The sequence below is a fragment of the Giraffa tippelskirchi genome, chromosome 12 (genome assembly GCF_054371585.1).
Source record: "Giraffa tippelskirchi isolate mGirTip1 chromosome 12, T2T-mGirTip1v1.2.pri, whole genome shotgun sequence".
Classification (NCBI taxonomy): Eukaryota; Metazoa; Chordata; class Mammalia; order Artiodactyla; family Giraffidae; genus Giraffa; species Giraffa tippelskirchi.
Genome location: NC_137286.1, coordinates 35685750 through 35709419, shown reverse-complemented (window position 1 = coordinate 35709419; position 23670 = coordinate 35685750). Strand labels below are relative to the sequence as shown.

Here is a 23670-nt window from a genome sequence, read left to right as displayed (position 1 = left end):
TTTTTAAGGAATCTCCATATCGTCTTCCATAGCAGCTGTATCAATCTACATTTCCACCAACAATGCAAGAGTGTTCCCTTTTCTCCACACCCTTTCCAGCATTTATTGTTTGTAGACTTTTTGATGAGGGCCATTCTGATTGGTGTGAGGTGATATGTCACTGTAGTTTTGATTTGCATTTCTCTAATAATGAGTGATGTTGAGCATGTACCCCATTGTTCACTGCAGCTCTATGGGGTCGCGCAGAGTCGGACACGACTGGAGCGACTTAGCAGCAGCAGCAGTAGCAGCAGAACAAGGAAGCAACCTAGATGTCCATCGACAGATGAATGGATAAAGAAGTTGTGGTATATATACACAATGGAATATTACTCAGCCACAAAAGGAACACATCTGAGTCAGTTCTAATGAGGTGGATGAACTTAGAACCTATTATACGGAGTGAAGTGAATCAGAAAGAGAAAGATGAATACCATATTCCAACACATATATACGGAATCTAGAAAAATGGTACTGAAGAATTTATTTACAGGGCAACAATGGAGAAACAGACATAGAGAATAGACTTATGGACGTGGGGAGAGGGGAGGAGAGGATGAGATGTATGGAAAGAGTAACATGGAAGCTTACATTACCATATGTAAAATAGACAGCCTAAGGGAATTTGCTGTATGGCTCAGGAAACTCAAACAGGGGCTCTGTATCAACCTACAGGGGTGGGGTGGGGAGGGAGATGGGAGGGAATTTCAAAAGGGTGGGGATATATGTATACCTATGGTTGACTCATGTTGAGGTTTGACAGAAGACAGTAAAATTATGTAAAGCAATTATCCTTCAATAAAAAATAAGTTAATAAAAAACCTCAACATTAAAAAAAAAAGTAGCAGTACAATAAACAATTCTTTCCTCACATCTGAAACCTGAGAAACAAGCAAGCTTCTGTAGGGTAAAAGCTAAGGCCAAGTCATTTCGTTGTTAACTGAGTATCCACGTTAACTTGTATCTGGCTCTGTCCTGCTGGAGCTTTCGCCACTTAGCAGTAACTCCTTTCCCTCTGCCTGTACTTGGGCTGTGAGCTTACTAAGACTGATATTTTTTCTCATTTCCTTAGATAATGATTAAGTTACTTATCCATCAATCAGTTCCCAGTTTAGATATCAGCTTCCCTAGCAACTACCCCTGGTCCTTGAAAGTCTCAGCATCCTGTCTTGACTCATCATAACCCTTAAAATATTTCATCATATTTGTCTTTTTGCTTATTTGAACTGAACTATCCACAAGACTGTAAGTACCAAGACTGAAATTATGGTTTTCATTAATTAAAAGTTTAATAATTTAGTTAGCATAATACCAACAGAGTCAAACTCTTTCGGACCTTCTGCTATCCTGTTCCATGTCTCTACTTAAGTAACCATTACCATGAATTTTGTGTTTGTCATTCTCTTGCTAAATAAAATTTTTTAAATCATGTATTTATGTGTCCCTAGAGAATATAATTTTTAGTTTCCCTTGTTCTCACATTTTATAAAAATAGTATTTGAAAAAAATTAATGATTTTAACTTACTAATATTTTTACAACTGTTTCCTCTTGGTTCATAAGAGAAACTGGTCTGCAATGTTTTTTCTTGTACCATTTTTGTTTGGTTTTGTTTAATTTACTAATATTTTTAGAACTGTTTCTTCTTGATTCATAAGAGAGACTGGTCTGCGACTTTTTTTCTTGTACCATTTTGTTTGGTTTTGTTTGTACCATTCTTCTACCAAGATTGTACTGGCCTCAAAGAATGAATTGGGAAGAAGTTCTACTTCTCTTTCTGGAATAGTTTAAGATTGAAATGGTCTCTTCCTTGAGTGTTTGATAGAAGTTGGCTATAAAATCATCTAGGCCTGTGATTTCTTTGTGGAAAGACAGTAAATAACTAATTCAATTTCTTTAAAGGTTAAAGAACTTATTAGGCTTTCTCTACTTGAATTTGTTGAGTTACATTTTTCTAGGAATTTGTTAACTTAAAATTTTAAATGCACTGATGTAAAGTTGTTCTAAGTATTCTCTTAATTTCTCTTCAATCTGTAGTTAATTTTTTTTATTCCTCATTTTAATTGTGTTTCTACTCTTTTTTCATGATCAAATTTGACAGAAACTTGCCTACTTTATTGTGGCTCAGCTGGTAAAGAATCTGCCTGCAATGCAGAAGACCAAGGTTTGATCTCTGGGTTGGGAAGATCCCCTGGAGAAGGGAAAGGCTACCCACTCCAGTATTCTGGCCTGGAGAATTCCATGGATTGTATAGTCCATGGGATTGCAAAGAGTTGGACACAACTGAGCAGCTTTCACTCACTCACTTTATTAGATTTTATGAATAACTAATATTTGCTTTGTTGATATTCTCCAATGTTTGTTTTCTAATTACCTCATAATTTCCCATGTTTTCTCTCTAGATCAGTTTGGCTTCTCTTTTTCTAAGATTCTTAAGTTAAATACTCAACTACTTATATACTTTACTATTTTCAAATATAATCATTCAAAGATATATATATATTTTACAGTTTTGCTTTATTACACCCCCAAATTTTGATATGTTGTATTTTTATTATTGTTCTATTTTAAGTTTAAAAAATTGTGACTTACTGTATGACTCCTGAGTTTGTTACGTACCTAGATTTTGAAATGTATACGGATGTTTATCTTTTTGTTATTGATTTCCATCTTAATTGTATTATAGTCACAGCAAATTAACTGTATAATAATTCTAATAGAAACTACAAACTTGGGCTTCCCTGGTGGCTCAGTTGTTAAGAATCTGACTTGCAATGCAAGGGACACTGATTCCACCCCAGGTCTGGGTAGATCCCATATACCACGGAGCAGCTAAGTCCATATGCCGCAACTACTGAGCCAATGCTCTAGAGCCTGAGAGCCGCAACTACTGAGCCAATGCATGCAACTACTGAAGCCTGGCACCTAGAGCTCATGCTCTGCAACCAGTTAAGCCACTGCAATAGGAAGCTCTCACACAGTGAAGAGTAGCTGCTGCTCATCACAACCAGAGAAAGCCAGTGTGCAGCAATGAAGAGCCACCACAGTCAAAAAATAAAATAAATTTTTAAAATTAAAAAAAGAAAACAACCTATAAACTTCACTTTAAGCATTGCTTTTTGGGGAATATGCAATATTTTCATTATCATCATTTCAAAATATCTAATTTCCTTTGTGATTTTGTAGGCATTCTATTACTGTCTTCTAATTTTATTCTATTGTGGTCAGAGAATATAGTTTCAGTTTCTTTAAATTTACTATGACTGTTTTATGGCCCAGCATATAGTCTATCTTGAACACACAACGTATGCTAGAAGACAATGCGTGCACTCTATAGTTGCTGGGTATCGGAGAAGGCAATGGCACCCCACTCCAGTACTCTTGCCTGGAAAATTCCATGGACGGAGGAGCCTGGTAGGCTATAGTCCATGGGGTCGCTAAAAGTCGGACACGACTGAGCGACTTCACTTTCACTTTTCCCTTTCATGCACTGGAGAAGGCAATGGCAACCCACTCCAGTATTCTTGCCTGGAGAATCCTGTGGACAGGGGAGCCTGGTGGGCTGCCGTCTATGGGGTTGCATAGAGTCGGACACGACTGAAGCGACTTAGCAGCAGCAGCAGCATACTGATGTATAAATATCAATTAGATCAAGGTGGTATCATCTATATTTTTTACTGAATTTTTGTTTTTAGTCAAGTTGTTTTATCAGTTGCTGAAGGAAGGTTGTTAAAATATCCATCTATGAGAATGGAATTATTTATTTTTCCCTTTAATTTTGTTAATATTTGCTTCCTGAATTTGAAGCTGTTATTAAGCATATACACATTTATGATTGCTGTATTTTCCTATTGGTTGACCTATAATCTACCTGCAATGTTGCTGTTTATATCTTCTAATACTGTTACATTAAACTCCTCTTCATTTGATATGAATGTAGCTATTTTAGTTTCTTATGTTTACTATGTGAGTCTTTTTTACTCTTTTGTTTCAACTTATATTTATACAGGATTGTATTTTTATATTTTAAGTACATCTCATGTAGATAGCATTTAGCTGGGTCTTTGTTTTTACCCTTTCTGACAATCTGTGCCTTGTAACTTTTTCAAGGAAAGTTTTTCACATTTTGCTCAGCATAATAATTGATAGATTTGGGCTGGACCTACTATTTATTGTTTTTTGTTTAACTTTTTGTTGTTTATTTATCAAGTTGAGACAGTACCGTTTTGTGTAAAAGGCAGAAACTTTGTAATGTTATTGGTTTTCTGTCCTGTCCACCCTTTCAGTTTAGTTCAGTTGCTCAGTCATGTCTGGCTCTTTGCAACCACATGGACTGCAGCACGCCAGGCTTCCCTGTAAATCACTAACTCCTGGATCTTGCTCAAACTAATGTCCATTGTGTCACTGATGCCATCCAATCATCTCATCCTCTGTCGTTCCCATCTCCTGCTGCCTTCAATCTTTCCCAGTATCAGGGTCTTTTCAAATGAGTCAGTTCTTCACATCAGGTGGCCAAAATATTGGAGCTTCAGCTTCAGCATCAGTCCTTCCAATGAATATTAAGGATTGATTTCCTTTAGGATTGACTGGTTTGATCTCCTGGCTGTCCAAGGGACTCTCTCAAGAGTCTTCTCCAACACCACAGATCAAAATCATCAATTCTTTGGCACTCAGCTTTCTTTATGGTCCAACTCACACATCCACAGATGACTACTAGAAAAACCATAGCTTTGACTATCCAGACCTTTGCTGGAAAGTAATGTCTCTGCTTTTTAATATGCTAGGTTGGTCAGAGCTTTTCTTCCAAGGAACAAGCATCTTGGCTTGCAGTCACCATCTGCAGTGATTTTGGAGCCCAAGAAAATAAAGTCTCACTGTTTCCATTGTTTCCTCATCTATTTGCCATGAAGTGATGGGATCAGATGCCATGATCTTTGTTTTCTGAAAGTGGAGTTTTAAGCTAGCTTTCTCCCTCTTCTCTTTCATCTTTAGCAAGAGGCTCTTTAGTTACTCTTCGCTTTCCACCAAAAGGGTGGTGTCACCTGCATATGTGAGGTTATTGATGTTTCTCCCGGCCATCTGATTCCAGCTTGTGCTTCATCCAACCTGACTTTTCTCATGATGTACTCTGCATAAAGCAGAGTGACAATATACAGCCTTGATGTACTCCTTCCCCAATTTGGAACCAGTCTACTGTTCCATGTTTGGCTCTGTTACTTCTTGACTTGCATACAGACTTCTCAGGAGGCAGGTAAGGTGGTTTGGTATTCTCTTTTTAAGAATTTTTCAGTTTGTTGTGATCCATACAGTTAGAGGTTTTGGCGTAGTCAATAAAGCAAAAGTAGAGGTTTTTCTGGAACTCTCTTGCTTTTTCGATGATCTAGTGGATGCTGGCAATTTGATCTCTGGTTCCTCTGCCTTTTCTAAATCCTGCTTGAACATCTGGAAGTTGTTGGTTCACATACTATTAAAGCCTCGCTTGGAGAATTTTGAGCATTACTTTGCTAGCATGTGAAATGAGTGCAATGGTGTGGTAGTTTGAACATTCTTTGGCATTGCCTTTCTTTGCGACTGGAATGAGAAGTGACCTTTTCCAGTCCTGTGGCCACTGCTGAGTTTTCCAAATTTGCTGCCATATTGAGTGCAGCACTTTCATAGCATCATCTTTTAGGATTTGAAATAGCTCAGCTGGAATTCCATCACCTCCACTAGCTTTGCTCGTAGTGATGCATCCTAAGGTCCCCTTGACTTCACACTCCAAGATGTCTGGCTCTAGGTGAGTGATCACACCATTGTGGTTATCTGAGTCATTAAGATATTTTTGTATAGTTCTTCAGTGTATTCTTGCCACCTCTTCTTAATATCTTCTGCTTCTGTTAGGTCCATACCATTTTTGTCCTTTATTGTGCCCATCTTTGCATGAAATGTTCCCTTGGTATCTCTAATTTTCTTGAAGAGATCTCTAGTCTTTTCTATTCTATTGTTTTTCTCTATTTCTTTGCACTGATCACTGAGCAAGGCTTTCTTACCTCTGCTTGCTATTCTTTGGAACTCTACATCATTCAGATGGGTATATCTTTCCTTTCCTCCTTTGCCTTTGCTTCTCTTTTTTTCTCAGCAATTTGTAAGGCCTCCTCAGACAACCATTTTGCCTTTCTTTTTCTTGGGGATGGTTTTGGTCACCACCTCCTGTACAATGTCACAAACCTCCGTCCACAGTTCTTCAGGCATCTGTCTATTTAATCCCTTGATCTACTGGTCACTTGCATGTATATTCATAAAGGATTTGATTTAGGTCATACCTGAATGGTCTAGTGGTTTTCCCTACCTCTTCAGTTTAAGTCTGAATTTTTTATTTAGTTTAAATCTGAATTTCCCCATCCTTTATATTATAGTTATACTATGCATCATATGCAGTACACCTAAATGTATTATAATCTGCCTGCTAAGCAAGAGACACACATTTGATCCCTGGGTTGGAAAGATCCCCTGGAGAAGGAAATGGCAACTCACTCCAGTATTGTTGCCTTGGAAATCCCATAGTCAGAGAATCCTGGTGGGCTACAGTCCATGGAGTGGTAAAGAGTCAGAAAAAACTGAGCAACTAAACAACAACAATATTAAAAATTTTGTTCAAACCATCATGTATATTTAAAAGTTTTGTTAAAGAAACAAAGAAGAAACACATCTTCATTTGCAGAGTTCTTCATTCCTTCCTAAAGATGGTCATTTTCATTGGGTGTCATTTCAGCTTGAAGAACTTTATCATTTCTAGTAGTACAACCTTTTGTCATCTAATTGTCTAAGGCATATATTTTAAAACGTCAACTGTATTTATTTCACCTTTATTTTTGAAGCATTTTTGTGCGTGCTGGATAAAGAGATTATGGATTGAATTTTTCTTTTCTTTTTTAATTTTTAGCATTTTAAAAATGTTCACTGTTTTCTGGCCTCTGATGAGACAGATGTCAAGCATTACCTGAATCATTATTTGTCTATATGCAATGTGGCACCTTTCAACATTTTCTCTTTTTATTATACTTGTTTTTTGCAGTTTGACATGATTACCTTTGTATTTATCCTTTTGGGGGGTTGGTGAACTTATTATTGAATCTGTATATTTATGACTTCCATCAAATTTGGAAAAAACTTGGGCATTATTCTTTCAAAAATATTTTAATGCTTCATTCTTTGTTCTTCTGGATATCCAATATACATATTACACCGTTTAATACTGTCCCACAATTCCCTAAGGTTCTGTTCCTTTCTGTTTGCTTTTGTTCTCTCAATCTCTCCACCACACACACTGATCAGACTAGTTAATTCCTATTCATATAACTTTAAGTTCAATAATCTTTCCTCTGTTACTTCTACTCTGTTAGGTTCACCAGTGAACTGTTGTTTTTTTTTTAATTTATACTTATTTTGTAAATAATTTTACACCTCTCCCAGCTTTCCCTGATGTTAACACCCTACATAATTACAATACAATTACTAAAAGCAGAAAATTAACTTTGATATAAAACAATGAGCTAATCTACAGACCTCATTAGAATCTGCCCAGTTTTTCTCACTAAAGTCCTTTTTTTTTTGGCTTCATGATCCAATCCAGAATCCCACATTGAATTTAGTTGTCACATCTCTCTAGTCTCTATGAATTCTTCAGTCTTTGCATTTAATCAGCTATCTTGTAGACCATCTTCAATTTGGAACTGTTTGATATTTTCTCATATTTAGATGATATATTTGGCAAAAGTATCACAGAATGACAGTGTGAGCTTCTAAGAATATGATACTAGAAGGTAAATGATGTTGATATATTGTTTTTAGTGATGCTGGTTTTGATCACACAGTTAAGGTAGTATCTGCCAAGTTTCTTCATGGCAAATTTTCTATTTTTCTTCTCTGTAATTCAAAGTTATTCTGAAACTTCAAAAATATCCTTTTTCTAATTATACTTTTACTCACTAATTTTTGCATCCATTGATGATTCTCTCCTGCAATAAGTATTACTGTGGTGTTTGTCTCATGTTATTTTCCTATTTTTCATCATTATCATTTATTAACTCATTCAGTGAATTTTTGACTTCAGTTATTATATTTTTCAGTTTAATTTTTAAAAAAGAAACAGGCATATGACTTTGCTGGACTCAACTGCAAAACTTTATTCATGGATAGCAGCTGAAATCTCAGTTCAGTTTGTCTTTAGCTGAAGTACTTGGAGTATCCCACAAACATATGGTACCAGGGTCATTCAGATATTTATAAATAATTTAGGGGATCCTCCTTTCTGGCTATCTCCTTTTTAAATGTCATCCTTACATTCTCACAGTTACCTTTGCCCCAAATTCTGTCTTCTGGTTCTTCAGGCCAGAAAGACTGTGGATTTTCTATGGTAGTTTAAGCCATCCCATGTGGTATTGCCCTCAGGCTAAAAGCCATAAAACCAACCGGGAAACGTACTCAATGCTGTTCCCTTCTTCCAAGTGTCTATTCCGATCAGAATCTGTCTGCTTTTGATAAGTCTGTAGCACCTCCAGGTAGGTTTTTTTCATACTTTATACCTCCTGTCATCTGCAGAAGGGTCACTCTGGTAGGAGCTTATCCAATAATATTGGAAGCAAAACTGGATCATTTGTATGATACTGATTCTTTCAAGCATGTTAAGACTTGCTTTATGGCCTAGTGCATAGTCAATTCTTGTAAATTTCCCATGTGTACTTATAAAAAATTTATATTCTCTAATGTTTCACATACGGTTCTATGTGTATCAAGTTTGCTAATTGCTTTATTCAGTTTTGTACATATTTAACCGTTCTGTTTGCTTTACTCACCATCTGAAAGCAGTGTGATAAAATCTCCACTATGATGCTGGAAGTGTCAATTCCTCCGTGATTACAGGTGACAGTAATAATAATGATGATGATATGATTTCATATGACTGCAGTAGAATGGCACTTAAGAGTTATAATTTGATCAATATTCTTTCACTAAATCAATTTTGAACGTAGCTTTAAGGGTAAAGTTCTACACCAGTCGCAATATCCTCTAACTGTTCTCACAAGACTTAAATGAGCAGTGTGCCATGTAATAGAGTGGAAAAAAGTTAGGTTGGGATTTAGGAGACCTGAATTTGTATCCCAATTCTACTGGAAACAGGCTGTGAAATTTTTGGCAAATACCCAGCCCACACATCTCCCATCCTTCTCTTTTTTTTTTTTTGAGTTCCATCATCCTCATTTGTAAGACAAGGAGGATTAGACCAGACTAGATACTATGAAAGCCTCCCTTCTGGTTCTGATACACTCTGAATCGATAAAATATATAGCGTATGAGATACAGAATTTACATTATTGATGAGAAATGAGTAGGGCACCGTTGACATGTTGAGCAAGTACCACACAGTGAGGAAAGGGGAAACAAGATACAAGTGGCATCAGGAAGACCAGTGTTACTTGTGGAGAGCTGAAGGATTTCTGTTCCCATGTAATTAACTATGAAGTCCACGTTCTGGCTCCTTGGTACAAAGAAGAGAATGTGGTGAATGGCCAATTCCAGGCCTTTGCTGCTATAATGAAAATAAAACAGGAATCCGTGCAGCTCTGCACCAGACTCAGTAAAAAACAATCCCCTTGCTGTAAGGTTGCACTTATATTTTCTTTGTTAGTAGACAGGGCTTTCTCATCATCTTCTGCAGTGCTCACCAACAGTCTCTTTGATCCAACAGTATCATATCAATTATTTAAGGTTTGTACATCACTTTTCAATTAACAGTTTCTTTGGCTCCAGAAAATATATACACACAATTTATAACAGTATTCTTTAAATATTCCATGAAGAACAGGTCACTATGAATTAAAAATAAGAATGCTAATAAAATATTGAATGCCTTTTTAAAGCACAATGAAACATCAAGAAATTATAAATCTTTTAATTAAATGCTTCTTCAGTATATATTACCCAGGTGAAAATATTAAATATGTATAAAATTAAAGTCACAAAAATATTACTTTATCTCACTTGTCAACTCAATGAAGTGAGGACACATCAATTTAGGTTATAGGAAGGGAATGTCCTGGACAAGAACTCAGGAGACTTGCATTCAGGTCATAATTCTATCACTAGGTAGTTGTATGATCTCTTCGCCATACTTCAATTTACCAATCTGTAATATGGACTATATAGAATTTGTCCACATTAAAAGTCAATCAATCTATTTTCACAGTACTCAGCAGTACTCGTACTTGTCTTTTTTTAGTGGTAATAAACATGTAACATAGATTTATCATCTACCAATTTTAAGTATATTTCATAGTCCATCTACATGCACATCGTTGTAAATCAGATCTCTAGAACTTTTTCATCTTGCATAACTGAAACGCAATACTCACTGAACAGCAACTCTCCATTTGCCCTCATCCTAGCTCTCAACTTTCAGTTTAGTGAGTCTGACTACTTTAGATATCTCATATAAGTGAAATCATACAGTATTTGCCCTTCTGTGACTGGCTTATTTCACAAGCTTTATCCATGTTGTCACATATGGAATGATTTCCTTTTCATGGCCGAATAATATTCCAGTGTATGCACATACATTTTTCTTTATTCAACTGTCAATGGACATTTCAGTTCTCTCCCCCTCTTAGTTATTATGAATAATGGTACAGTGAACAGGAGAGTACAGGGATCTCAGAGGTTCAGATTTCAATTCTTTTTGGGTAAATACCAAGAAGTAATCCCATATGGTAGCCCTATTTTTAATTTTTTGGGGAACTGTCATTATTGTTTTCCAAAGTAGGTGCACCACTTGACATTTCTACCAGGAAACAAGAGTTCCCATTTCTCCAAACTCTTGCCAACACTTGTTACTTTCTGTGTTTCTGATTTTTATATTTATGTATTTAGGACATTAATCCTTCATCAGATATATAATTTTCAAATATTTTCTCCCCTTCTGCAGTTTGCCTTTTCATTTTGTTGACTGTTTCCTTTGCTGTACGAGCCTTTTAGTTTAATGTAGTGCCACTTGTTTATTTTTGCTTTTGTTGTGCTTTTTCGTATCATAAAAAAAAAAATCACTGCCAGGAGCAATGTCAAAGAGCTTTACTCTTATGTTTCTTCTAGGAGTTTTATGGGTTGAGGTTTTACATTCAAGTTTTAAGTCCATTTGCAGTTAATTTTTGTGTATGGTGTAAGATAAGAGTCCAACTTCATTATTTTGCATGTGGATAGCCACCATTTTCCAACAGCATTTACTGAAGATTATCCAACAGTATTTATTAAAGAGACCACCTTTTCCTTTGCATATTTTTTATGTCTTGTCAAATCTTAGTTGGCTGTATATTTGTGGGTTTACTTCCAAGCTCTCTATTCTGTTCTATTGGTCTATGTGTCTGTTTTTATGACAGTTTGTTCTAATCTTTAATTATTTCCTTTTTCTGCTAACTCTGGGCTTATTTTTTTTTTCTCTAGTTTCTTGAGGTATAAAGTTAAACTGATTGAGATCTTTCCTCCTTTTTAATTCAGGTATTTATTGTTACAAACTTCCCTCTCAGCACTGCTTTTACAGCACTCCATAAGTTTTTGTATGCCATATTTTAATTTGTCTTAGAGATACTATTTATTTCTCTTTTAATTTCTTCTTTCATCCACTGTTTTTCCATCAAGTTGTTTAATTTCCACATATTTGTGAATTTTCCAGTTTTCTTTCTGCTATTAATTTCTATTTTCATTCCATTGTGGTCAGAAAATACACCTATCATCTTAAAAATTTGTTTACTTGTTTTGTGACCTAATGTGTGATCCATCCTGAAGAATGTTCCATGTGTGCTTGAGAAAATGTGTATTCTGCTGGTGGGTGGAATATTTTATATATGTGTATTAGGTCCATACAGCCTATAACATTATTCAAATCCTCTGTTTACTTAATGATTTGCTTTCTAGATGTTTATGCATTATTGAAAGTGGGGTACTGAAATCTACTTTAACTGGGCTATTGTCATCTTCTTCCTTCAGTTCCTCAATACTTGCTTCTTATATTTCAGTGCTCTGATGGGTGCATGTGTATTTACAATTGTTATACCTTCCTTAAAAATTGACCTTTTTTTACTATATAACGTCCTTCTTTATCTCTTCTGAGAGTTTTTGACTTTTAAGTCTATTTTGTCTGATACAGGGATGGCTACCTCTGTTCTCTTGTTGTTACCATTTGCATGAATTATCGTTTTCAATTCTTTCACTTTCAGCTTATGCGTGTCCTTAAATTTAAAGTCTGTTGTTGACAAAAGATAGTTGGATCTTGTGTTTTTATCCATTCAGCCAGTGTGTATTTTTTTATTAGAGAGTAAACCACTTACATTTAAAGTAATTACTGATAGAAAAGGAATACCCATTGCCATTTTGTTAATTATTTTATGTCTTATACAGTTATTTTGTCCCTCATTCCTCTTCTGCCATCTTCCTTTGTAGTAACATGCTTTGATTTCTTTCTCATTTTCTTCTGAGTATCTTCCATACGTATTTTTCCTTGTGGTTGCCATTTATAATAATCTATTTCAACCTGATAACTTGATATCAATCACATACTAATATGCTATACTTTTACTTCTCTCCCCTCAATATTTTGTTATTCATGTCACAAAGTATATATTTTAAATCATGTATCCATTAACATACTTTTATACTTACGGCTATTTTAACAGTTTGGTCTTTTATTTTCTATGTCAGGATTAACACTTATTTAACCCCTCATTACAGTATTACAGCATCCAGTATTTGTCTTTATATTTACATTTATCAGTGAGCTTTATACTTTCATATGCTTCCATGTTGCTATTTAGTGTCTTTTTTTTTTTCTCCTACTTTAAGGACTCCTTTTAGAATTTCTTGTCAAGTAGGTCTAGTAGTGGTGATGAATTTCCTTAGCTTTTGTTTATCTAGGAAAGTTTTTATTTCTCTTTCATTTTTTGAAGGATAGTTTTGCTGGATGTAGTGTTCTTGGTTGGCATTTTTTTCTTTCATCATTTTGATTATAACATCCCATTCCATTCTGGCCTGTAGGTTTTCTAGTATGAAATACACTGATTGTTTTATGAGAGTTCTTCTGCATGTGACAAGTTGATTTCCTTTGCTGCATTCAAAATTCTATCTTTGACTTCTGATAATTGATTATAGTGTGTCTATGTGAGATTTCTTTGGGTTCACCAAAGTTAGGACCTGTTGGACTTGTTGAAATTGGATTTCCTTTCCTTCACTAGATTGGGAAATTTTAGGTCATTATTTATTTAAATAAGTTTTCTGCCCCATTTTCTCTTTGTCTCTCTCTCTTCCCTTTTGTGACCACCATAATATACTTATTGGTCTACTTTACAGTACAGCATAAGTCCCTTAGGCATTTTTTCATTCTTTTTTATTTTTATTCCTGATTGGATAATTTCAAATTACCTATCTTTTAGTTCAATGATTCTTTCTTTTGTTTGATCAAGGCTGATCTTGAATTCTTCTAGTTTTTTCAGTTCAATAACTTATTCTTTAGCTCCAAAACTTCTATTTGGTTCTTTTTATATTTTCTATCTCTTTTTAATTTTCATTTTGTTCATATATCATTTTTCTGAGTTCACAGAACATCTCTAGAATAATTATTTTGAATATTTGTCACGTGATTCATATACCTGCTTCTTTAGGGTTGGTTCTTGAAGATTTATCTTGTTCTTTGTAGGGGCCATGCTTCCCTTTTTCTTTGTGTGTCTTGTAACTTTGTGTTGGAATCTGCACATTTGAAAAAAGAGGTATCACTTTTAGACTGTACATACTGGCTTTGTAAAGGGGAAGACACCAATTCCTTTGACTAGGGAGTCAGAGGTTCTATGAAGCATTTTTACAGGGGACAGGACTTCTCTGGGCCTGCATGTGCAATGTCTCAATTAGAAAGCCTGGCTAGTTTCTTTCTCAAGCGATCGTAATCTCTTGCTCCCTCTGGTGTCTATCTGTAGCACTGCAAGTTCTGTGATTCTCAGCAGCAAGCTCCCCTGCTTTCTGCTGTTCTCAAGGGATGCCATGCATCCAAAGTATGCCAGCTTCCTGGCAGTGCCATGAGTCAGGTGAGGCAGATACAAGTCCCTTGGGAAGCCCTCCAAAAAGCAGGAATGCTGGACTCACACTCAACTCCTCTCCATGAGCTGGGTATCTTCCAATGCCAAGCTGTGCCAACTCAAGAGAGGAGAGATTGTGAGCAAAGCAAAATAGTTTTTCTTACTCACATCAGTGTGGTTGTTCCTGGCCTTGAGATCACCTTGGGTATTGTAAATATCTAAACCGTTTTCCGGAGTTCTCATAATGGTATTTTTTTTTAATTAATTTATTTTTTATTGAAGGATAATTGCTTTACAGAATTTTGTTGTTTTCTGTCAAACCTCAACATGAATCAGTCATAGGTATACATATATCCACTCCCTTTTGAACCTAGATCCCATCTCCCTCCCCATCCCACCCCTCTAGGTTGATACAGAGCCCCTATTTGAGTTTCCTGAGCCATACAGCAAATTTCTGTTGGCTATCTATTTTACATATGGTAATGTAAGTTTCCATACTATTCTTTCCATACATCTTACCCTCTCCTCCCCTCTCCCCATGTCCATAAGTCTGTTCTCTATTTCTGTTTCTCCATTGCTGCCCTGTCAGTACCATTTTTATAGATTCCATATATATATATATATGCATTAGAATGTGATATTTATCTTTCTCTTTCTGACTTACTTCACCCTGTATAATAGGTTCTGGGTTTATCTACCTCATTAGAACTGACTCAAATGCATTCCTTTTTATGGCTGAGTAATATTCTATTGTGTATATGTACCACAACTTCTTTATCCATTCATCTGTTGATGGACATCTAGGTTGCTTCCTTGCTTTAGCTATTGTAAATAGTGCTGCAATGAACAATGGGATACGTGTCTTTTTCAATTTTGGTTTCTTCAGGGTATATGCCTAGGAGTAGGATTGCTGGGTCATATGGTGGTTTTATTCCTAGTTTCTTAAGGAATTTCCATACCGTCTTCCATAGTGGCTGTATCAATTTACATTCCCAGCAACAGTGCAAGAGTGTTCCCTTTTCTCCACACACTCTCCGGCATATATTATTTATAGACTTTTTGATGATGGCCATTCTGACTGGTGTAAGGTGATATTTCATTGTAGTTTTGATTTGCATTTCTCTAATAATGAGCGATGTTGAGCATCTTTTCATGTGGTTTTTAGTCATCTGTATGTCTTCTTTGGAGAAATGTCTGTTTAGGTCTTTTTCCCACTTTTTGATTGGGTTGTTTGCTTTTCTGGTTATTAAGTTGCATGAGCTACTTGTATATTTTGGAAATTTTAATCCTAAAAGTCGGATATGACTGAGCGACTTCACTTTCACTTTTCCCTTTCATGTACTGGAGAAGGAAATGGAAACCCACTCCAGTATTCTTGCCTGGAGAATCCCAGGGACAGCAGAGCCTGGTGGGCTGCCATCTGTGGGGTCACACAGAGTCGAACATGACTGAAGTGACTTAGCAGCAGCAGCAGTTGTTTCATTTACTATTATTTTCTCCCATTCTGAGGGTTGTCTTTTCACCTTGCTTTTGGTTTCCTTTGCTGTGCAAAAGCTTTTCAGTTTCATCAGGTCTCAGTTGTTTATTTTGTTTTTATTTCCTTTACTCTAGGAGGTGGGTCATAGAGGATCTTGCTTTGATTTATGCCATCGAGTTCATAACGGTATTTTGGTTTGATATAGTTGCTAAGTGTTTCTTTGGGAATGAGAACTGGGACTATATATTTTGCTAGTTTGCTCTTTTTCACTGGTCTTTTTATTGCCTTCTAATGTTCATGTCTAGTCTCCTCAGGAGACATTTTGAAGGTAGAGGCCTACTTTCCTATGCAGTGTAATGATTCAGGCACAGAGAAGATTCTTAACACTCAGTTATTAAAATCTGCTTTAACATAGTTTAAAGTTTTCATACTTTTTGAAGATAATGCCTATCTAAATGTACTGTTTTTATGGGCTCCAAATAAATTCCTCAAGACCTTATCCTAAAAATCCTACTTTGACTCTATACTGTAAGAAAAAGCACATACTTTTTCAGTGCCACCCATGCTAATTTAGCTTTTGTAAAAATCATAATCTAGAATTGTAGAATTTCTACCCTTCAAGGCATAGGCAAATCCAAATTCTTCTTGAAAGCCTCTCCAATGCTCCAAGTTAGAACTCATTCATTCATTCATCAAATATTTAACAGGCATTTCCTTATGTGCCAGGTACTTTTCTAGGCTGTATGCACTACTCTGTAGCTCTGATTATGTTACAGAACTTCTCACAGCTTTTCTTTAATATTAATGTATGCAAGTTGCTCATTCCTCAACTGTGGGCTTCTAGAATGAAGGAACTGTGTCCAATTCACCTCTGCAATTCTCTCATCTGTACAACGTTTTGCACATAATTGAGATGCAATACAAGAGTGCTAAAACAAACTCCAAACAGCTAGGTTAAGGTAAAAAAGCCTTCTAAACCATCTCAGTTTGCTGAAGAAAGGCTGAACTTCGCTATAATCAGTTGTCATATAAATTCTACCAGATCTTAATTAACTTCTTTTATGCTTCTTTTGGAAAATGTGTGATGAGTTTCCTACCCTTTGCTGAAAGGGTACTTACAAGTTAGTGATCCATATTTCAGTTACATGTACATCAAAACAAGTTAGCAATAAAAATGTAAATGCACAAGTGATTTCCAGAAATGTAAAAATCACCACCACCACCTCTACCTCTGCAACTTAGACAACATATCCACCTCTTTCAATTATCACAAACTCCATCACAGCAGTATTAGGATTGACAGAGAATAAAAAGCCAAAAAGAACAGTAAAGACCAGCAAGTGCCACGTTTAAGGGAAGGAGGGATAAAATGTGTTTGACAAACTAATGTCCCAGGATTCAAGTTCTAAACTGAACAAAATAAACATAGAATGTGGTGAAATTCATTGGTTGGGAGATTAAAAGCTTTCCGAGTGTTAAGAAATCTTGAGGTCACAAGAAAGGGAATATTATTCAAAGGAAACTGGGGCTTTCAAAGTAGAGGGAAAGGATCAAGCTACTTACAAACTCCTGGCATATGGTAGGCACTTAATAAATGAAAGCTATTATGAGGAGTTAAGGTCTAGCTTTGTAATGTCCCAGAGGCTACCGACCTCCTTTCTCTGTGCTTCACCATACTCTATACAGGCTGACATCACACCATTTTTATGTGCAACCTACCTATCTGTTCCTACTCCAAAGCAGGAATTTCCTGAATGGTTAAGATCATACCCTACACTTCTCTGCAACTGGAAATAGTAGGCACTTATAATTATTAAGTGAGAGAATAAACAAACTACCTTATATGATAAGAACAGGTTTTGATCAGAAAAGAATGAAGAGCTAGGATGGAAGATCTTGTCTGTAAGTCTTCTTGCTCATTCCTTCATATTTCAAACACCATTCCCTTTTATTACTTGTTCTGTTCAAAGTACATTTATGTATCTTCTTCCATTACCAATATAAAATAGGTTTCACACAGTATATTCTTCCAGATAATGTGGCATGGAATAGTTGGAGAGCATGGGGTTCGTTTTTTTTTCCACTTCTTATTTTGAAATAATTTCAAATTGGTAATGGAAGCATAGAAATTATATACTTTGAACAGGGTAAAGTGACAAAAGAGAATGGCTTTGAAATGTGAAGGGATAAGCAAGAAGACTTAAAAACATGATATGCTATAAAAATAGTAGAGTTCCCTTCACCCATATCCCTACTGCTAACATCTTGAAAAACCACTGTATAATTACAGAAAGCAAGAAATCAACATTGAGCCAATAAAATGAACTATTCTACAGACCTTATTTGAAGTTTTCACGTTTTCTCACAAACAGCCTTTTTCTGGTCTAGGATCCCACGTTACATTTCATTGTCAGATCTCCTTAGATTCCTCCAATCTGTGACAGTTCTTCAACTTTTCTGTCTTTCATGACACTGACACTTATGAAAAGTATGAGTCAATTTTTGTGTAGAATGTCCCTCGATTGGGGTTTGACAGACCTAGCTTGGGCTCTTGACTCCATGACTATCCATGTAGCCTTGGGCAAGTCAACCTTTCTCAGACTCAAGTTTCTTCACCTGTAAAGCAGTATACTAACACTGACTTTCTGTTTTAAAAATGAAATGAGGCAATATATATTAAAATCCCTGGGACATAAGGTCATACAAAAAATGCTAAGTCTTTCTCCTTGTCCCTGGCTTTCAAATATTTCTGATAGAAATTTTTGCTAAAAGTCATTACCTGTATTTCAATGCCTTATTTTACAGATAAACCATATAGAACGTAGCCCTCAAGTGATGACTCAGTGTCATCTATAAAGAACCCTTATTGCACTGTATTGTTCTAGGTCTGTGTTTTTGTCCTTTCTCACTGCTGTCCCTTCTCTTTGTCAGTATACCTACATGTAAGAGCCTCATCATTCCCTTTCTGATTTTCAGCTTGAAACATATGGGAATCCATTTGTTTACTTATATATTCATCAACAATGTACTGAAGCTACTGTGTCAGGCCCTGTTTTAGGATCTTGGAGAAAGTGATGAATCACCACCTGTCCTCACTGATTTTATGGCTAGTTGGGGAAACGGACAAGTAAGCAGTTAATTACGATTCAACATGATTAATCCTATGAGTGACCTAATGTACAGGAGCATATTAGAAGAACACCTAACCTGGACTTGGGGAGAGGGTCAGGCTGCGGAAGGTTTCATGAAAGTGCTATTGTGTCTTAGTAAAGGTCTCAGGATGTAGAAATTAACCAGATGGAGAAGGAAAGAGAGCAAAAGGCTCACAGTTTAGGGAAAAGCTATTAGAACTACGTGCTGAGTAAAATAAATCGGTTCTGAAAAATAAATCTCCTGTGTTATAAACTTGCAGCTTGAGAGCGATTTTGTGCCAATACCTCAGGGGCTCAGAAACTTCACCAGGAAACTTCTGGCCCCAGGGCTGTGTTCTGGAGGCTGTAGTTGACAGACCTAAACCTTTGGATATTATACTGAGCTTACCTCTTTCAACATCTGTGAACTGAAGTAAAATTTAAGGCTACAATTGGCTGCTTGTTCCTATTTCAAAGTATAACAGGTTTGCCCCTTTGTGACAGAGGAGTTTCTTGCTTCAAAAAATACATCAAGGGCCCTCAAAAAGTCCGTCTTAAATTGACCTTTTTAAAAAAAAATCCAATTTCTTTAGTATCTTCTCCCACCATTCACCCTGCCTCATCACTGAGGCATTACTTCCCTTTCTTTATGTTTCTTACCAAATTAAACATAAACTGATCCTTTAAACTGAGCTGGCAAGAGAGGTTATGAGACTTTCTTCCCTTGTACACACTAATTCCTATGACCTCAGAGATACGGCTTTGAGCCTAACTCATTCCAAAGTCCCAGTCTAACCGTGGAAATTTGTGATCTCAGCAAGTGCTACAAGTACACTATCCATCAAATACTGGGACTTAGGAGAATGCATTATAAGATTTTCAAATGAAGAGGTTTTTCTGCCAGTTCCTATTTTACTCTCCCAACCATCTTCACTTTTTTTTCAATCTGGATAATAAATAAGATGGCTTCTTTTAGTTTTATCCATAGGGGATATTTTTCAAATCTTAACTGCTTCTAATTCAAAGCAATATATTACATACCGTCAACTGGTGTATGAGGAGGTCCATTAAGAAGGTAATCTTGTTACTAAACAGAACATCAGTGCAGTTTTCTGAACAGTTATTGCAGGTGAGGTTGTAAACATTGATTGCATTGCAAAGAGACCTAACAGAAGGAGAAAAACACCATTTATAAAACTTGTGCAGTTCTTCTCTAAACAATGTGAAATACACAAAATGAATGGTATAAAAGCAGCAGGCATGGGATAGAAATCACTCTTAAAAAACCAAGCCAAATATTACTAGGTGCAAGGTCCATCAGCTAGATATAAAAGCTTTTAATTTTTATCCACAGCCTAGTGCTCATTAGAAACTAATTCTTGCCTCTTATTAATGCAGCAGCAGGCAATGGAAATGTACTTACCAGTTAACTGACAATGTCTTAATAATCTAAGATTAGATGTTACCCAGGAATTTTGGGATCTAGAATTTTTTAATAGCATCCAGAGAAAAAAGTGTGCCAAAGCTCCTGTTGCCAGGTCTCCTGGTTGACAAGAGCAGATGATGGAAGAAAGGAGCACACACGAAGAGAAACTACAGGTTTTCCCTTGTGAGACAAGAACTGCAGGGGTCTGGGGAGTGAGCACCACACCTGCTCAGAGATTGTACGGACAGACCCAGAGGGCCTCAGCAGGGGAGGACCGGAAGAGTAAAACAGTCTCGGGTCAAACCCATCAAGGAACTGTGTTTTTTTTTTCCTTGGGATTAAAAAATTATATCCCATTTTTCAAAGAAACTTTTGGAGCAACAAACTCAATGGGCATTCTTGTGAGTGCTTTGAAAAATGTAATTAACCTGCACTGCCTGAGTGATCAATGTTGATTCTGGCCTCACTAAATCCCCTGCTTAAGTCCTATGTACAAATGTTTTGATTTAGTCCCTTACAACCAATCCTCTAAAACAATAATTCTTAAAGTGTGAACCATGGACCAGTAGCATCAGTATCACCTGGGAAGTTTCAGAAATGCAAATTCTCAGACTTCACCCCAGATCTACTAAACACTAGAAACTTTGGGGGTGGAGTCCAGCAATTTGTGTTTTAACAAATTTCACTTTTTTTGAACAAAATTCCAGACCACTGCTCTGGAATAGGGGCTCTAGAGTTTGACAGAGCACTAGCATCACCTGTATATCTTTAAAGATACAGACTTGCCTGAATTTCTCCCCTGGAGATGCTAGTGGGAGTGGGAGGGCTCTAGACATTCTGCATGTTTCAAAAGCTCTGTGAGCAATTCTGATGTACAAGCAGAGTTGAGAAGCATGGGTCTAAGAATCAACATGTAAGTATTCATTTGTTCAACAAATATGTAATTCCCTATGATTTTCCAGGCATTGTGCTAGGTAGACAAGACAGACAAGCTCTCTGTTCTCATGGAGCTGATGCTATAGTGGGAGAAAGATGGTAAAGACAGCCCCTGTGGTAATCATCTGTTTGTCTTATATAGTGGTACTTGCTTCAACATAATTGATAGGTTCCTGAGACTTGAGCATTAGAGTATGTTGGTTAAGAGGAGAGCTACTGGAATAAGATACTAGGTTAGAAACCTAGTTCTGTTATTTGAGGTTTTAGCAAGTTACTCATTTATATCTTAGCATCCAATTTCTTATCTGTAAAACTGAGATAGTAATACCTAAGCTTCACATGGTCATCATCAGAATTAAATGAAATAATAGATGCAAAGTACTTAGGCTGGTGCCTGGCACATGGTTAAATAATTCATAATGACAGGCTTCATTAGAGTTATTAATATTATTATCCTTGTTATGAATAAGTCACAATTAAAACATTTAAAAATCAAATCAAATTAAAGCATGCTATGAAAGCTGTAATTCCCAGAATAATAAAGCACCATGCTTCGTAAATTTTTACATGGTATACTGGCATGAACAATGAAAGGACTCTAAGTTGAAGGGAGCAGGAGGAGGCTCAGCTCCAGCCTGACTTAATCTCTGAGGACTGTACAGGAAATCTTGGCCTTTGTATAACTCATTTATGACACATCAGTTGGAGGTTCTACCTAACAAATTCACCACAAATGCAATTCAGCACTATTTCACTTATTAGCTAACATATTTAGATTTGGCAAGAGTGCTTTTCTTTTCAGTTAAAAAAATAACATATATTTGTGATTATAAAAATAATTTTAAAGATAAATGTAATAACTGTGAGAAAGAGAGCACAAATAAACAGTAAAAAACTATGAAGAGGTGATTTGGTACTTGTACTTCCAGTCTTCTCGTCTTAGAAATATTCACTTAGTTACTATGTGTAAAATGAATATTTCTCCTTGACATTTAATATTCTTCCATAACACTGGTCTTCAATTTTTTAAAAAGGCAGCTTTCTTACTTTCTTATTCAGAAGCTTAAAAGCTAACGAAATCTTTTTCAGAAGCTTAAACCAAAGAACAGATAAAATCAGAGTTGCTCTGACTGAAGTAGAAGTAGACCCACAGTCCTACTTTGTTCTCCTCTCAAAGAGCCTTGAAATGCTCCTCAGAGACCTGGGGGGTGTGTTCCCTTGGAGTACAGTAAAAACGTCTGAGCTTTAATACTAATAAAATTCAACTTGGTAAGTTTCTGACTAGGAGTGATGACCTTAGTACAACACACACCAAGAAGTATGGTGAAAAGTACCTCCCCCTTACTTATGTCCTTCAGCCCCTCAATTCCCTACCTTAGAAATCACCATGGTTACTAGTGCACATATCCTTCCAATAGTCTGTGCATATGCAAGAGTTTTCCTCCTACACAAATGGTATCATACAAGATTTGGAGGGTGAAGTGAGCCAAGGCCATCTTTCCCTGCGGTTGGCTGTTGCTGTCATCAAGCAAGGTTTGGAAATGTGAGGCTTCCCTGCAGTAGACTCAGGTTCCCTTTTCCAGATTCTGTGTGTCAAGAACCAGTGAGATAACTTGTACTATTTGATATGATTTCCTAATCTCTGATCTGCAGCTTCCAGTATCCATTGTGGTTTCCTGAGTGTGAGAGAAAGCTGGGTGTGGCATTAGCTTCTTCCTTCCTTCCTAACTTTTTTGGCCTCAGGGAGCAGTGCCCCCAGTGGACACGTTTGGTATTGTTCTGGAGTCAATAAAGAGGTCTGCAACCTTTTCCAACAAGTTTGTAAGCATCCAATTTCTTATTTTAAATTCCTTTCCTGATTAAACTAAGAAATACTGTAGCTTTTAAAAGAAGGTACAGGATCATCCAATGTATGTAAAATTTTACATCAATCAATTCCTTACTTTTGTATCCAATTTTCAACATAATGAAACAACACTGTTTTAATATTCAGAGTTCTTAGTTATAAGCCAGGGGAAGAAAGCTCTGGTTGATTTAAACAGGAAGGAAATTAGCCCACAAGCTTTGGGTATATCATAGGATTTAGAAAACACAGGCATCAAAGTTATACTGCATGGACCAACATCCAAATCACATACCATGAACCTGATCTGCTAAAACAAAACAAAACAAAACAAAAAAACCTCTGGGCACCATATGTCACAGCTTGAACTCACACTATGACCTTGGACAACAGATGCAGCTGCCTGCAACTGTCAAAGGAATAGAGTTTGGGATGTCCTTGCTTCTTACTTTATTAGCCTCAGAGTAAAAGTCTGGAGTGGGTATGCTGGGTTGTGAAGCCTAGGTGACAAGTTTATATCCTAGACACAAAGAGTACTGGGAAGCAGACACCTGGTATGCTCATGCATATAGAGGGAGGGCCACACCGTGTGCCTGGGAACTCCATAAATACAGGAGGCGCTGAACTGCACAACCAACGTTCACAACAGCTGCACTGAAAAAATCTTTCTGCTTCCTGAGAATTAATTTTCAGTAATGATCATTTGGTCCAAAAGATATGAAGATTTAC

The 23670-nt window shown here is 36.5% G+C and overlaps 1 protein-coding gene across 30 annotated transcripts in view; it reads right to left on the bottom strand.

Moving 5' to 3' along the window:
• Window positions 1-23670, bottom strand: part of SCAPER (S-phase cyclin A associated protein in the ER) — a 407833-nt gene that overhangs the window by 101572 nt on the left and 282591 nt on the right. For all 30 annotated transcript variants that reach the window (XM_081549564.1, XM_081549573.1, XM_081549582.1 and 27 more), the window contains one exon: window positions 19778-19901. In XM_081549564.1, coding sequence (XP_081405690.1) covers window positions 19778-19901 — 124 coding nt within the window. The remainder of the gene's footprint in view (window positions 1-19777; window positions 19902-23670) is intronic.